Here is a 16,548-nt window from a genome sequence, read left to right as displayed (position 1 = left end):
CCAAGGAGCTGGGGACCGGGGAAGAGAGGTGGGTGAGGCACAAAGGGGATAAAGGAATAGAGGGGACAAAGAAGGACAGAGGGACACAGAATAGCATTGGCCGAATGCCAGTGGATGTCTGTCCTGAAGCTGCACGTACATGTGGGAGGTCCTACAGCGTGTATGTGTGTGTGTGTGTCCCTGCCCACGGTGAGTCTGTTTGTATATGTGTTTCTCTGGGTATGTCTGTGGTTCTGATTGTGTATTCAGGGTCTCTACCCATAGCTGAGGTCAAGTACCCCAAGGCATGCCCCTATTGGTTGTTCACTGGTCTGTGTTTGGGTTAGTGTGTGTGGTTTGTGTGGCTGTGTGGATGGGGTGGGGGGGGGGTGTCATGTAGCGAGGGTTTCACTGGGCTCCGTCTTCACTCTGGCTGAAGGGGGAGATTTGGCGAGTGCTTAACTTCTTCCTGGAGGGATAGTATTTGGCCCTCTGTCTGCTGGGTCTGGGGTGATTTGCTGCTTCCCGCCTCCAGACTCTCTCTCTCTCTCTCTCTCTCTCTCACACACACACACACACACAAACACAACGCACAGCCCTGGATGAAATAGTAGACTGGAAATCTGGGGAGTTGGGTGGGACCCTGAAGCCGTGCCTCAGTGTCCGGGAATGTAAAGGGGCATAGGAAGCCCTGGTCACCCGTCGGTCCCCTTCTAGCTTTCTCACTCTTCCCTCGGAAGCTCTCAACGTCTCTCTCTCCATCCTTTCTCTGTCTTCTCTTGCTGTCTTGTTCAACGTCTTCCCCTCTCCTCACCTTTCCTTCCACCCCTCTGCTGGGGGGTCCACCCAGCCCCTGCAGGGTCGCTCTTGGCCCCAGCCCTGCCCGCCCCCGCTCCCCAGGTCGCCCTATCCCTAGTTGCCCCTAGCACTTAGCCAAGCCAAGATCGCTTCCCCGAGGCTGGGGCGGCGGAGGAAGAAGGGCCGGCGCCCCCTCCCCACCCCCGAACACTGAGACAGACACTCGCGGGTGCGTTTTAAAAGGTTTATTTCTCCAGGTTGCGGGGTGACGGGAGAGGGGAGAGTGTGAGCGAGCGGCTCAGTAGACGCCGGGCCGGGCGGGCTCCGCGGGCTCGGGCGCCCCCGCCAGCTGCACCAGCCGCAGCAGCAAGGCGCCGGTCGGCCCGTCCAGCTCGGTCGCATTGCTTCGGTCGCTGGCACGGGCACGGCGGTGGAAGCCGGAGCCCCCCCGGCACTCGGGGTCGGTCACGCAGCTCTCTGCGGTGGGGAGGGGGCATAGGGTGAGCGGGAGGCGGGCGGGACCCAGATCGCCCAGGCCCGCCCGGAACCCCACGGGCCACCCCTGCCCAGATCCCCGTCCGCCCCGGGGCTGTCCCGGTCGCGCGCACCATCGTTGCAGCAGATGCCGGCGGCGGCGCAGCGGCCCCCGCTCCCGCATGGCTGGTGGCCGGACTGGCAAGGCGACGGCAGGTAGTTCTCTTCCTGGCAGCGCAGCGCCTCGGCCGTGCCCACGAAGCAGCCCAGCTCGTCGCCGCAGCAGATGCTGGGCCCGAAGCAGCGCCCTTTGCCCCCGGGGCCGCAGGGGAGACACTGACGAGAAGGGCAGGGGTGGGGGGAGGTGACCGAGGGCCGAGCGAGGGCGGGGGGGGGGGGGGGGGCGCGGGGGCGGGGGAAAGGGCGCACGTCCACTAAAATCCCTGGGTTTTCAGGTGACAGAGGACTGGCTCTGAGTGACAGCCCTCAGCATCCTCCCTCTTCGTTGAGGGGGGCCCCCTCCGCACCGGGCTGCACGGAAGAGACCCTCCCTCTCAGCTCTGGGGCCATCACTGGTGTGCGCCCCTCTCTCAGCCGCCCACCCTGCCCCTAACTCCGACCTTCCTCCCCTGCTCCCGTCGCTGAAACTTGATCTCTAGCACCTGCCCCGCCCACAGCACTTCCAGGCCCCTCCTCCCGTTTCCCGTCTAGGCTCTACCAGCTGGTGGGCCTCAGTGGGCCTGGACCTGAGCTCACCGCCCAGCGCTAACTGGGGGTGGCAGAAGCCTGACCCTAGGGAAGGGCATGGGGCACCTCGCTGACTCAGGTTTCCAAAGGTGCCAAGCAGAGGGAAGGTCAGTCTGTGGGGGCTGCCCACCACCCACTCCAGTCGGTTCAACAGCTCAGAATTGAGCCACCTCTGGCCTCGGTGGGATTGAGCATGGTGATGGGGTTTCCCTCAGCTCTGCTGAAAAGGGCATAAAAGGGAATTGCCTGGACATGCAGGGTAGGGGAGAACTGGGCTAGGTTACCAGCAGAAGTTCCTTGCTGGAGGTGGCACCCTCACCCCAAGGAGCTCAGAGCAACGACCAGCTTCTGTGTGGGGCCCAGGGGAGCTGTGGCTAGGAGAAGGTGAAGACTGGAGCGGGGAGGCCTCCCATGCTGGCTAGGACACAGCCTGTTGTGGCTTCGAGGCTCGGACCAGCACAGAGGAGGCCTTACTGTCCAGTTCTCCCTGATGCGCCCCAAGCCCGGTTACTGGGGAAACACCGGCTTGCCTTCCTCCCTTGCCTGGATGAGGATAGCGTCCCAGAAGTCCCCCAGCTTGTCCTAGCCTGCCTGGCAGCCTGGCCACCCACCCTTGCCCAGCCACGCCAAGCCTCTCTTCTGCTGGGCCCTTCCCCTTAGAGCCTGCCTCTTCCACAACTTCTCTCCTTCCCGGCCCCTGCAGGGTAGTGCTGGCCAGCCCAGGGCCTCTGTCCCCTCCAGGCACTCCTGAGATGCGCCAGGCTCATACCTGTCTCAGCTCCAAGTCAGACAGGGCCCTCTTGCCGCCCCGAGGGCAGTTCTGGAAGTAGCAGGCGGAGGTGAAGGCCAGCAGGCCCAGGAAGCAGGCAGGGAGCATGGCGTCCGGCATCCTGGCGCAGGTGGGCACAGTGTGCGGATCACTGCGCGGACTGTGCAGCACGGCCGTCGCTGGCTGCCTATTTATGTCTGCAGGTGTTCCCCCGGAGACGACGTGGCCGCCAACCCCCCTCCCCGGTGACTCCCCAGGAGCCCACGACCGCCAGGTCCCAAGCCGTCAGCAGTGATTCAGACGTCTGGGGATGCACGTGGACCTGTCTGTGGGGGGGCCTGCGGGGGAGGGCCACCGGCCTCCAGGCTGTCACTGGCAGCGCGGCTGCGGTGTGACAGGAGCTGCTGCAACGGTGACTTGGCTCTCTGGACCTGGGGAGAAGGACAAATGGGGGCGGGGGTCTTGCAGAGACCATCCCCAAGCTTTCTGGCTGCCCAGAAGAGGCTGGGGGGGTCAGCGGCCCGTCCCCAGACACGGACACCTGAGAGAGTGGTGAGGGGGGCCTGAGGAACTGGGGTGCAGGGAGCAGGGTTGGCCCCTGCCCAGGAATGGTGGGACAGGGGACAGTCAGGTGTGCAGAACCCCATCAGGAGGGTTGGTCTCCTGGGGTGGGGGTGAATGACACTCCCATCCCCCACCCCACACACATCCAGAGCAGGATTCAGACCCAGTAAGATTCAAAGGTGAGGGAAAGGCATCTGCCCCAATTCCTACCCCTACAAGGACCCTAGTTTGTGGAGTTGGGGCAGGTACTGTCTCAGGCCTGGAGTAGAAATGGGGGCACAGGAGGTTTGGTGTTGGGGGGCTAAAGGAGCCACAGCCGAATGAGACTAGCCTGAGAAAGCAGACTTTGGTTCACAGCCCCAGGCCAGTAGGATGAAGGGACTAAAGCCTCCCTCTCCCGGGCCACCGGAGTGCCCCTCTGGTCCTTGGACCCCGGCTAGCCACCCTACTCCTGTCGGGATCTGTTCGGCCCCTGGCTCTCCCAGCCCCAGGCTCTTCGCCTCCTCTCTAGGGGAGCCAAGAAAGTTCTGGCTGCCTTCTCCCCAGCAAGTGCTGTGGGAGACCTTACACTCAAGACCTTACACTGGCCTTTTCAGGAACATCCCTTTATGGACTGTGAGGACACTGGAGCCCAAAGACCTGTCAGAATCTGGCTTCTGTTGCTCAAAACCTCCTGACTCAGGCAGTTTTCTTGATCTTTCTGTGGCTCACTTTCTTCCAGTATAATGTGGGGAAGACACTAACTAGTATCCACCTCATAGTGTGGTGAGGACTGAAATAATAATATATAAGAGCTTTAGAAAAGTTTCTGCACTACCGTAAAGCTAATTAATAATAGTATTGTATTGTAAATGCCATTATTTTTATTAAGAGCTGAAGAGAGTTTTCCAGAGAGAACAGCTTCCTGGGGTAACCCAGGAAGAATATTTTCATTCCATTCATGGGGCCTGGAGAGAAGCTGGGTCCCAACTGTTGCTCCCTTGAGACTCTCAGTTGTGACGGAGACCACAACGCCTAGTTTAGGCCAGCTGTTGTGGCCCTGGCCCGGCACCTTACCCTCTCTGCACTTCAGGTCCAAGTCATCATCTGAAAATGTATGGAGCTACACTCACTAAAGGGCTCAGGGCCTGGGACAGGCCAGGACACACATGTCCCAACCAGCTGTGTCTACTAAGATCTTCATTCTAAGACTTGCCTCCCACACCAGGGCCCCCTTGAAGACCTCAAACACCACGGCCATTGAGATGCTAGAGGGCCTGCTCCTCCAATACCCACCTTCTTGGAACATGCATGGGCTAGAAAAGTCATGTTACTGTGCTGTCATGTCAAATATATCACCTCATGTGTAAGGATATCACCTCATGGATCTTTTGGACACACTATGCTCCTACACTTCCTTCACATGTTCCCTTTTCAGATCTACTTTTTCACACCTCCTCTATCCTTACATCCCCTACACCCAGGCTCATGGATCTTTAGTCACATGTCATCTTAAAAGAGAGGACTTAGGGGCGCCTGGGTGGCTCAGTCGTTAAGTGTCTGCCTTTGGCTCAGGTCATGATTCCAGGGTCCTGGGATTGAGCCCCATGGTAGGGAGTCTGCTTTCCTCTCTCTCTGCCTACCTCTCTGCCTACTTGTGATCTCTGTCTGTCAAATAAATAAATAAAATCTTTTTTTGAAAAAAAAAGGGAGGACTTAGGTCTTTCACCAGTCCCTCCCCACCCCACCCCCTATACATGCTTTCCCATCCACCATTAATTTGTTATAATGACATCATAATAGTTAGATGAGTACTGAGTTAGACTTCAGATATACTCTCCAAGCTAAGCCATATGGTAGATTATGATGACCTTTCCATCCTTAAACAGCTTTCCGTGTTCTCTGGAGTTAGAGATTGCCTTGGGTTTTCACTGTGGTCTCTGTACTATTTTCATCCTGAAGTCAATATTTACTCTTCAACCCTCTCCACCCAATCTTCCACCCAAACCAGTGCACCAAAACTCCTGTTATTGAGGTCATGAATGACCTCTACCTTGCCAGATTTTGTGGTCATGTCTATGTCCTCATTTTACACAATTCCCTAGCAGCATTTGACCTGGTTGAGCACTTATCCTTTTTAAAACTACACTTCAGGGGGCACCTGGCCACTCAGTTGGTAGAGCATGCAACTCTTAATCTTGGGGTTATGCGTTCAAGCCCCACATTGGGTGTAGAGATTACTTAGAATAAAATATTTAAAATAAAATAAAACTACGTATCCTTTTTTTTTTCTACCATACTGGATGTTCTATCTCAGTCTTCTTTTCTGCTTCTTCCTCTTTGATTTTGACTTCTAAATATCGGAGAATCCCAGGGCTCATTCATACATCTCTTCTCTTCTCCTCTTTCTACACATCTACTTCTAACCCCATGACTTTATATACTTTCTATAAAATCAAGATTCCCAAATTCATAACTCCATCTTGGGCCTCTCCCCTGAGTTCCAGATTTGGAGCTACAACCTACCTAATGACACCGCCATTAGGTGTCATTGAATATGCAACCAGCCTCTCCAACTCATCATGCTCAGACTCAACTCCTGATTCTCAGCCGTTCCCCTGCTCTCTCCCACGGTTTCCTAACTGTAGTCAGGAAACCAGCCAGCCAGCCAGCCAGCTGCTCCTCGAAGAACCCAAGACTCACCTTGGTCCCTCTCTTTTCCTCACCTCTTTAGTAATCCTCCCTTGAAAATATATCTCAAATCTATGCCTTCCTTTTGCTCCTGCTTTGAAGTCTCAGAGCATGTTGTTTTTTGGTCCTAGAAGGTTCCCCTACTCTCCCCTCAGTAGGACTCCCCTGGCCGCTTCAGTGTCATCTCCTAAGAGGACACTTCCCTGGCCGCCCACCTGGTGAATCCCTCCCTCGGCCCCACCTCGGTCACTTTCTAACTTGAGTCAGTGTTGAAGGATTAATTGTACAAACGACAAACTGCAATTCACTTACTTGTCTGTTTATCTGTTGTGTGTGATGGCTGTACCCATCTAGAGTGAAACCCCCAGCGCAGAAAGGACTTAAGCTTTCTGTTCAGTCCCATAGCCTGGTACAGTGCCTGCCACACAGTGGGTTTTGAATAAATTACGCAAAGGAGGAAGGGAGGTTGAGAAGTCCTGGGTTCCAGCCTCAACTTTCCCAGGAGTTACTCCACGACTTTGGGTAAGTCACACCTATTCCCAAGGTTTCTTGTTTAATGCACTAACTTCCCTTCCTATCTCTCTGAGGACTTCAGGGAATCAGATGAAGGTGATAGAAAGGTTAAGATTTTCTGAAATATTTACAGAACAAAGAGTTGCAAGCCTCCAGATTAAGCCTCAAATCTCAGATACTCTTTAAAGTACTTCCTTACTGCCAGAGCATCTTTTCTGAGAGCAGGTGATAGTTAGCTGCCCAGGGCCATCCATCCCTGTTTCTTATTCTCCTTTTCTCAGGATCAGCCCTGGGACTGCACCACAGGACACTGCACGCTTCTTGTCGGAAGGGGGTTGGCCGCATTCTCAAAGGGCCTCTGCGGCCACAGTAAGCCCACCTTCCGCCCTCCTCACCTGTGGTCCACTAATGACCCCCAGGACCCTCTGCAGTGTAGACACACAAATGGCCTGTCCGCTGTGAAGAGGTGAACTGCAGTGAGCAAAGTTGTAGGAGCCCCAAACTGCTCACTGAATTGAATCAAAAAGGATCCACAGAGCAACGATCACAAGCGTGAGAAAATGCTGGGATTTCAGGCGGACACACGGGGAGCTGAGAAGGATCCACAGCAGGCGTGAGAGAGGACAAACCTTGGCTTCTTCACCTCCTAGGGGGAGCGCAGGGTGAAGAGCCATCAGATCTCTACAGGGCGTTACATCAAGCTTAAAAGAAGCAGGAATGAAAAGGCCTCATAAAAGGTCTTACTTGCAAAAACAACCTAACTAAAAAGCAAAACAAACCCGGACAGCATCTTTTGGACACGGTCTTCGTGTTAACGCCTATAGGCGGTAGGATGGGTGAAGTCGCATGTGGGGGTCTCAGTGCCCGCTGGGACCGCGTGCCCGGGCCTGGTGTCCCCGCAGGGCTGGGGCCTGAGCTGCTGCCCTCCCACCCCCGGCCCTCTGAGGCTGCCCCCTCCCTGCGCTGGGCCTGGAGAGCCGGGGTGTCAGGGGGCCTCCACCACCCCATCCCTCCGCCCCCGCACCACGCAGCTCAGCGCAGGGTCAGGCCTCACGCCGGCTGGAGCAGGCGCCCAGCGCCCGAAGCAAAGACAGGAAGAGGCTCCGAGGACCTCGGGGACTGGTGGCGGTGGCGCGAGCCGTGCCCTGACTGCTGAGAGCCGCATGAGTGTGGCGCCCGCGTCACTTGGCGTCCCTGGGGACCTGGCCGGGCCGTGCTCCCATCCAAGAAAGGGGTGCACCCCAGCGCCCGGGTCCCGCAGCAGAGCAGGGAGCCGAGGCTAAGACGCGGAGAGGGCTTCTCGAATATTCCTTTGGAGCCTGTAATTTGGGTACTGAAGGTTAAATGGAGAGTTCTGGGAAGAAGGTTGGGGAGTGCACACCTGAGCCAGGTGAAGGAGAAGGATGCAAGCCAGTGTGTGTGCCTGTGTGTATCTGTGTGTGTGTCTGTATGTGTCTGTGTGCATGTGTCTGTGTGTTTGTATCTGTGTGTCTGTGTGATTCTCTCTCTGTGTCTGTGTATGTCTGTGTGTGTGTCTGTGTCTGTCTCTGTGTGTGTGTCTGTGGGCGTGTGTTGGTATGTTTGTATCTGTGTGTCTGTGTGTTTCTGTCTCCGTGTGTGTCTGTGTATGGCTGTGTGTGTGTGTCTGTCTGTGTCTGTGGTGGGGGTAAGGGCACAGTCGGGCACACAGGTTCTGGGGTATGTTGACCCACAGACAACAGTAAGGACTTCCCCTGGGTCAAACTGTTCGCACGCATTTCCTTCTTGAGTCTGCATGAAACCCTAAGAAGGAGAAAGTATTTTTTTAAAGATTTTATTTATTTATTTGACAGAGAGGGAGAGCGCACAAGCGAGGGGGACAGCAGGCAGAGGGAGAAGGAGACTCCCCACTGAGCAGGGAGCCTGATGCAGGGCTTGATCCCAGGACCCCGAGATCGGGACCTGACCTGAAGGCAGGCACTTAGCCCACTGAGCCACCCAGGTGCCCCAGGAGAAAATATGTCTCATTGACACATGCAAACAGGAATCAGGGACAGAGAAGTTGAGGTGCTTGCCCAAGGAGGCTCAGGTAAAAACCAGTGAAACTGGGCCACCGGGTCTGTATTCTCCGGCACTCCTCTGCCTCATAGCCAGTGGGGACTAAACCCCCAAGATATTAATATTTGCTAGGATTCAGAGCTAGAGGTTGGTGGTCTTGTGGCTGACACCCGGGGCTTCCTTACTCCCTCTGGCACCCTCCACATGTCTGGCTATCTCTCCTCATGGTGAGGGTATAGCCACAAAATGGTTCCCTCCTCTGAGCCTTTCCCTTCTCGGGGACCCTCACCTTGGCCCAGGTCCCCTCTCCCAAGCTCCTCCAGGCTAGGTGAGCACCTGACTGTGTGTTAGATCAGCCAAGGTTGACTCCAGGGCTGGGGTATCTGCAGGCCCCTTCTAAATGGGGTTCTCTTAGTGAGGCACAGGAGGAACTGGCTGCTGGCCAGTAATAGGGGTTGCTACAGGCCCCAGGCTGGTAGCACTTGTAGGATCCTATAGATCACTTCAAGTGGGAGGACCCTGTGGCACAGAGAAGCTCAGTGTCTTGTCTGGGGTCACACAGCTAGGCAGTAATAGCTACTGGGTGAGGAACACTCAGTCCCCCATTCCTGCACCTCCCCAGGCTATACCTGGTCTCAGCTCTGGCTGGATCACCTGCAGAGCCCAGGCTCCCATCCATCAGCTGCCCAGACTGACCACACCACTTTCCTTGTGTTTCACTTCAGGACCCTCCGTGGCTCCCCACTGCCTGCCAGATGATGCCCAGACATTTTTACGTCATCCACCCTCAACCCCCCAAGATTATGCTTCTCCCAGCCAGGACTGCAGGGTGTCTTCTCTTAGCACCTTTTATTCGATTTTTCCAAGAATCAACCTTTGCTTTTATTGAATCTCTGATTTGTTTCATTAATTTATGCTGTTATCTTCATTAATTTCATTTTTATCTTCTGTCTTTGAGTTAATTCTGTACTTCTTTTCTGACTGTATTGAGTGCTTGGCTCATACATTTTCAATCTTTCTCCTTTTTATTTTTTAAACGTTTTATCTATTCAAGTAGTCTCTACACCCAATGTGGGGCGCAAAATCACAACCCTGAGATCAAGGGTCACAAGCTTCACCAACTGAGCCAGCCAGGCACCCTCCTCCTCCTCCTCCCTCTTCTTCTTCTTTTTTATTTATTTGACAGAGATCACAAGTAGGCAGAGAGGCGGGCACAGAGAGATGGGGAAGCAGACTCCCTGCTGAGCAGAGAACCCGATTCGGAGCTCGATCCCAGAACCCTGGCATCATGACCTGAGCCAAAGGTAGAGGCTTAACCCACTGAGCCACCCAGGCGCCCCCTTCTTCTTTTTAGACAATATATTTTAAGGTTATAAAACTTCCTTTGTTAAATGAATTTTTATTCGTAACCCCCTTATTGTCATTGGGTTCTATACATTTCGTGATGTCCACACTGATTTGTCCTTTTGCTTTCTAGTTATTTCCAAGTGTGCCATGTTTTTGTTTTGTTTTGTTTTGTTTTGCTGTTGCTTTCATTTTCCATAAGTATGGCAAATGCGTTATTTTATCATTGATTTTTACTGTTTCTGTAGTCAGATAACGTAGCCTGTGTTCCATTGATTATCTAGAATGTGTGGAGACTCGACGCGTTGTGGAGACACAACGCAAAGCGGACGGTCCTGATGGACTATCTTAAGCGTCTGGTAATGTTACACAAATCCGTGAAAAGTAATTGTATTGATGCAGCCGTCGGGTGAGCAAGATTGTGATGCCAGTGGCTCCTAGCTTCTCTGCCTTCCCAGACGCGTGTGTGCCTAGCTGTCCTCCCTAAGACAGGTCCGCCGACACCTCTCTGCAATCCTGGCTCGCCCACCTCTCCCGCGTTGAGGATATGCTGTTCGGTGCACACAGGTTTCCGGCTGCTGTGTGTTCTCGAGGGATTATTTCTGTTATCCTTAAACACAATCTCCTTATCCTTATTGGTATTTTTGCTTTAAATTCTATTTGCCTCACATTACTGTTGCGACATTCTTCTTTTTTTCCCTCTCCTTTCCCATCCCGCTTCTGTGCTTTAGTGATGTCTGCTGAAACAGTACATGGCGGGATTTGATTTACTGAGTGTTCCTGTGTTGTTGTTGTTGTTGTTTTTCACAAGGGGGGCTTAATCTGTTGACATCCGTGGTGATTGCTCAGGCTCATTTGCGCACCTTTCGCTTCTGTTTTCTATTTATTATGACATCTGCTCACTTCTTTTCCTTTCTTTCTTGTCTTCTAAAAGATTGGCTAACCTTTTTTTTTTTTTAAGATCTTGTTCTTGGAGGAGCACCTGGATGGCTCAGTGGGTTAAGCCTCTGCCTTCAGCTCAGGTCATGATCCCAGGGTCCTGGAATCAAGCCCCGTTCAGGCTCTCTGCTCTGCAGGGAGCCTGCTCCTCCCCACTCTCTGCTTGTCTCTCTGCCTACTTGTGATCTTTCTGTCAAATAAATAAAAATCTTTAAAAAATAAAAAATAAAGATCTCATGTTTAAGTAATCTCTACACCCGGGTGTAATCTCTACACCCTGGGTGGCTCAGTCGGTTGGGCATCTGACTTTCGGATGGCTCAGGCTGTGATCTCAGGGTTGCGGGATTGAAAAGAAAAATCTCTGTGTCCAAAATGGGTAGGGCTTGAACTCACAATCTCGAGATCAAGAGTTGCAGACCTTTCTGACTAAGCCAGCCAGGGGCCCCCTAATAGATTGGCTACCTTAATTTATTTTTTTTTAAGTAGGCTCCACACCCAGTATGGAGCCCAATGCAGGGCTTGAACTCATGACCCTGAGACCAAGACCTAAGCTGAGATCAAAAGTTGGATGCTTGACTGACTGGGCCACCCAAGTGCCCCAGATTGGTTATCTTTAAATTTTATTTCTATTCTTTTAGTAGCTGACCTAAACAATGCCTGAGGCTGTCCATCTCTCTCTTGTCCTCCCGAGCAAGATGAATTCCCTAGAATGTTTAACCAGGAATTCCTTCATTCTCCTCATCCTTTACATTGTTGTCAATATGTTAGGGTCACCTTGATTTTAAGACTCCTCACTACTCATTATTTTTAAAAATGATATTGATGGAAACTCCACTCACCATTCCTCTAAGAGGAATCTCTGCTAGAGATTCTGTACCTCCCTCCCACAGTGAAGAGAAGAAAAAGACTGTTTCCCAGATGGAGAGGGGCATAGGCAGCTCAGGGCTGTGCTGATATACTCCTGGGGGGAAGATTATATTTGGAGCTGGTCTCCTGGAGATGTGTCCAGAAAAATCCCCTCATTTTCCTAGACCTAACTGTCTTCTGCACCAAACGGCACATGGAATGATCTAGAGTTAGCTAACATTTACTGCATACTCATAGTGAGTTCTCAGCTCATGCACTATAAACCTTATGTCTTGAGATATGACAAGACAGCCATCACCATTTTGTTGGTGAGGAAACTGAGGCACCCAGGGGTTAAGCAACTGTCCTGAAGAGCCACAGCAGGCAAGGAGAGGGGACAGGATCCCAACAGCTTCCAGAGCAGCCCCAAGAGGGCTCGCCACCTGCCAGCTTCCGAGGCTCTGTTGGGTTCACCCAGCTTCCGATCTGCTGTTTCGATGAGAAGAGAGGACTCCAGGAGCTCCCACCATCGTGTCCTCAACTTGTTCATCTGGTGCCACCCTAACTTGCTGCAAAATAATCTGAGAAGGTCGAGATGGGCGAGGGTAAGTGTGGAAGAAACGAGACTAGCCGTGAGGTGAGTGCTGATTCAGTGCTGAGGGGCACACAGAGTTGATTATACTAACCCAGATTTCTGTGTCAGTGTGAACTTCTCATAGTAAAAAGCTGGTCTGTTTTTTGCTTTTGTTTTAGTTTTTTTAAGTCTCAGCCCCACCTTTTGTGGGGCCTGCGGTAAAATATGATCAAATACTTAGAAGTTTTTAGGCCAAGCTAACAAAACGTTTGTTCTATCCTCTTACCTTCACAAATACGTGCTCAACATGACAAGCCCAGAGGCGCCTGGGTGGCTCAGTGGGTTAAAGCCTCTGCCTTCGGCTCAGGTAATGATCCCAGGGTCCTGGGATTGAGCCCCACATCGGGCTCTCTACTCCGCGGGGAGCCTGCTTTCTCCTCTCTCTCTCTGTCTGCCTCTCTGCCTACTTGTGATCTGTCAAATAAATAAATAAAATCTTTAAAAAAATGACAAGCCTGGGTTCATATCAGGAATCTGGGGCTTTTCGGAGTTCTACAGCGGAGCCTGGCAGTGGGGGTTGGGGGGTGAGGGTCTGTAGGGAGCTGGCCTCTCCCTGCAGCCTCATTCAGTCCCACATCCCAAGGGACACGCATGCAAGTGGGTGCCCCAAGCTGCAGGCTTGGGATCTGTCCGTGCACCTCACACTCGGCCTCCCCCTTCCCCCATGCAGGTACGTGTGCACACTTCAGGTGGTCTCACCTGGGCACAGACCCAGACAAGAGGCCCCCTCCCACCCTAGAAACGGTCATGGGAATGTTAGGCAGAGTGTTCCAGGCCACAGCCAGCAGGGTCCCCATTAGGGGTGGCATAGTCCCTGGTCTCACCCAGAGGAGGCCTCTTAGGCATTACTGGCCCTTGAAGCCCTCAACACCTAAAATCCAGAGCCAGCAGACCAGAATGTGCCAGAACCTTGCTCTCAGGAGACACAGAACTCCAAGGGCTCAGCTGCTTCATCCCAACATGCCACAGAACATGGGGGTCCAAACCAGAATGTGAATGTCAGTTTCACTATCTTCTGGCCCTTTCTAAACAATCCTACATTCCCCTTATGTTCTTGAATGTCTGTTGCCAGCCCTCTACTCCTGGTTCTGTGTTCTGTAACAAGGTTGGGAAAATTTGAACAAAAGGAATTTACTGGAAGGCTATTAATAGCTCATAATTTAGGGGCACCTGGGTGGCTCAGTCAGTTAAGCATCTGCCCTCAGCTCAGGTTGTGATCCTGGGGTCCTGGGATCGAGTCCCATGTCATGCTCCCTGCTCAGTGAGGATTCTGCTTCTCCCTCTTCTCTCCGTGTTCTCTGTTGCTATCTCTGTCTCTCTCAGTTAAATAAATAAAATCTTAAAGAAGAAATAAAGAGTTCATAATTTAGGGGAAATTATGGGATTGAGCCCCACATCGGGCTCTCTACTCCGAAACTCAGAAACTGAGCGGTTCTGGAGGACCATGAAACACGAAGCCGGGAATGTCTCCTGAAATGGATGTGTCGGATCCCCCAGCGGCAGCCCTTGCGATGGGGATTCTTGTACTCATGACTTATGAAGGAGGGAGGGGGCCCGGGGGTGAGGGAAGCCAGACAGGGCAGGAGAGGAAGGCAGGCAAAAATGCTGTGTCAGCTGGAGTCTAGGCTCGACCTGATCCCACAGGGGCTCTGAGTGCAAGTGACACCAGAGTTGCCCTGGTGTCCTCAACTTGGGCAAGGGGGTTGGTTTCTGTTCTACCTCTGGGCATGAGGTGTTGGTCAAGGCGGTTGGCGGGGAGGAGATGGCCTAGGCATTTTCTTGGTGAGGTGGCTCCCATTGGCTGAGGGCCAGCCTTGGGAGATGGGTCCACTGTAGGCATATTCATGGCATCTGGGCGACGAATGGGCCTTGCGGCAACGACACCCCCTGTAGGATGATCGCCTTCAGCTTTCTTCCTCTGCTCAGGGTCACGCTCCAGGGAGGCGTGTCTATTTGGGGTAGTTGGTCTCCTATGCCCACCCCCTTAGGGATCTCCGTAAAGCTCCCTTGACCTGTATCTGATGGAGAAAGAAACTGAAGCTTGAGAGAAGTCCAGGGTGATATTATGAAGAGTCAGTGGGTGCTATAGAGTTAACCCCCCAAAAAATCCACTGAGGTATTTTTCTGAAATCAGAACCAGAGTCCAGTCTTTAATGCCCACATCACCATCCTCAGCACAACAGACCTCTCCCACCTCCAAGTGGACTTGTACCCCAAAGAATGCTTGAGTCACATGTTTCCCTGGCTCTCTGAACCTTCAGACAGTGTTCTTTTCTTCAGTGGGTCTCCGGGCCCTGAGGGGGCTCTTGAGGAAATGCCTGAGCTAGTGGCCAGCCCCGGTGCGCACATGCGCAGGTCACAATGTGAGGGCTCAGCAGAGGAACATCTTTGGGCCTTCCCCTCCCCCTCTGTGCTGAGGATGACTCCGGCTTTGCCTTCCTGGCTTCCCTCCACCCCCACCCCCAGCTCTCTCCATAGCAGCTGTCTCAGATCTTGCCCTTGTTCCCGTTACTACCACCGTGCAACAAACCTCTCCAAAAGGCAGCGACACGGAACCACCACCATCTTATGATCCTAGATTCTAAAGGTCAGGAGTCCAAACAGGGCACAGCAAGGACAGTTTTCTCTGATGCACAGTGATCGGGGCCTCTGCTGGGAAGTGTGAACAGCTAGGGGCTAGAATCATCTGAAGAATTCTACACTCACCTGCGTGGGCACCTGGGCAGGGATGACCCACAGGCCGAGCTCAGCTGGGACTGCCATCTGGAGCACCTATTGCCCTGTGGCCTCTCTGTGTGGCTTTTCACAGCTTGGTGGCTTCGGGATAGCTGGGCCTCTTGAACATTCCAGCTCCTGGAATGCTTCAGGAGTGGTCTAGTGAACAAGGGCTTTAAGAGTGTTCCAGAACTGAGGCATCTGGCCCGCTCATTTGGAAAGCCATACAACTCTTGATCTCAGAGTTGTGAGTCTGAGCTCTACCCTGGGAGTAGAGATCACTTAAACATAAATAAACTTTTAAAAAAAGAAGTAAAAATAAAATAGTCATAGTGACATGAAGTCAGGAGGAAAGGACATAGACTAAGGTTTGAGATTGATTTTTCCAAGGAGTCTGGGAAAGGAGGAGATGGATCAGCTGCAGAGAGGTGGCGTGGGAGGTACACGGAGGAAGTGGGGCTGTTTAGGAGGTGTTACTGAGTAACAGCCTGGGGTGAAATGGCATTTGGGTTGCTGGATCTGTTTCTTTTGCCCCGGAGCGCCTGGCCCTAAGACTGAACTGCAGTGGTCACAGCTTTGCAGGTGGTAAGCAGACCCAGCATGGCCAGATCCAGCCAGCCACACCCAGCCTGCCCCCAGAAACCTTCAGGGTGGAGGCGCCTACTGTCATTTCCGTCATCTCATTACCTAGGGTCAGTGTACAAGGCCATCTCATGCATAAACGCGTGCCCCAGCATCTCATTTCCCCTGGTGTTCATGCTCCCCTGCCCCTCCTTGTTCCCAGGGGCCAGATCCCCCCAAGCCTGATCTCATCCTTTGGGTAGGAGGGAGAGGAAGGCAGGAGAGAGGGGTTCTCTCTGGAGGCTCCTGGTTCCTGAGACGGGCTAATTACAGGCTTCCTAATTAATGAGCCATGGGGTTGCATTTCATCAGCTGAGTCACAGTTGATGTCTGGGCCCTGGACCCAAGGGGAGGGTATCAGGAACCATGGGAGGGGAGGCCAGCCTGTCTCTGCCTCCCCCAACCCTGATTCTCTACCCACCTCTTCTTTCTTCCTCTCTTTCTTTCTTCCCTTTTCTTTCTTTTAAGAAACCTCTACACCCAACATGTGGCTCGAACCCACAACCCCAAGATCAAGAGTCAGATGCTCCCCCTGCCCCACCCCCGACTGAGGCAGCAGGGCGGGAGGTGCCCTACCCACTCTCTTTTCAAACCCAGTTCTCCCTACTGGTTTAGAGGCTATCAGACTGCCCACCTTCCTCCTGTCTTCTTCCCAGTGTTGACCTGCCTGTGACAGTCCCCCGGTCTGTCTGCCCTTCGTGCCTTCCCACCCCACCAGGACCACGCAGGGCTCACTGGGTTACTGTTTCCCACTCTTCCAGTTTCTCTTTCTGACAGCGTCTCGCTAAGCCACATACATCACACATCTGGGGTTGCCCTCTGCAGGGTGGCAAGCCCAGTGCAGGGGTGGGGTGGGTGAGCAGGAAGGACAGTCCTCCGCTGCAGTGACCGCAACCTG

The 16,548-nt window shown here is 53.3% G+C and overlaps 1 protein-coding gene across 1 annotated transcript; it reads right to left on the bottom strand.

The window, feature by feature from the left end:
• Positions 1–1,019: 1,019 nt before the first annotated feature.
• On the bottom strand, positions 1,020–4,056 carry LOC132022682 (vasopressin-neurophysin 2-copeptin). Its single transcript, XM_059407922.1, has 3 exons — positions 2,768–4,056; positions 1,386–1,587; positions 1,020–1,254 (listed from the first exon to the last, which is right to left on the bottom strand). The coding sequence occupies exons 1-3, from the start codon at positions 2,885–2,887 to the stop codon at positions 1,076–1,078; spliced, it is 501 nt and encodes a 166-aa protein (XP_059263905.1). The 5' UTR covers positions 2,888–4,056; the 3' UTR covers positions 1,020–1,075.
• Between the last annotated feature and the right edge of the window lie 12,492 nt (positions 4,057–16,548).

Source organism: Mustela nigripes, chromosome 7 (genome assembly GCF_022355385.1).
Source record: "Mustela nigripes isolate SB6536 chromosome 7, MUSNIG.SB6536, whole genome shotgun sequence".
NCBI lineage: Eukaryota > Metazoa > Chordata > Mammalia > Carnivora > Mustelidae > Mustela > Mustela nigripes.
Note: the sequence above shows the minus strand (reverse complement) of the source record. Positions and strands in the feature narration are given on the sequence as shown.

What these genes read in the sequence shown, in the direction of transcription:
- LOC132022682 (XM_059407922.1), bottom strand. Translation starts at nt 2,887, where the DNA reads ATGCCGGACGCCATGCTCCCTGCCTGCTTCCTGGGCCTGCTGGCCTTC. An exon ending in CTGACTTGGAGCTGAGACAG is followed by an intron (nt 1,588 to 2,767) that starts GTATGAGCCTGG and finishes CCTTCTCGTCAG; the next exon opens with TGTCTCCCCTGCGGCCCCGG. An exon ending in CGGCATCTGCTGCAACGATG is followed by an intron (nt 1,255 to 1,385) that starts GTGCGCGCGACC and finishes TCCCCACCGCAG; the next exon opens with AGAGCTGCGTGACCGACCCC.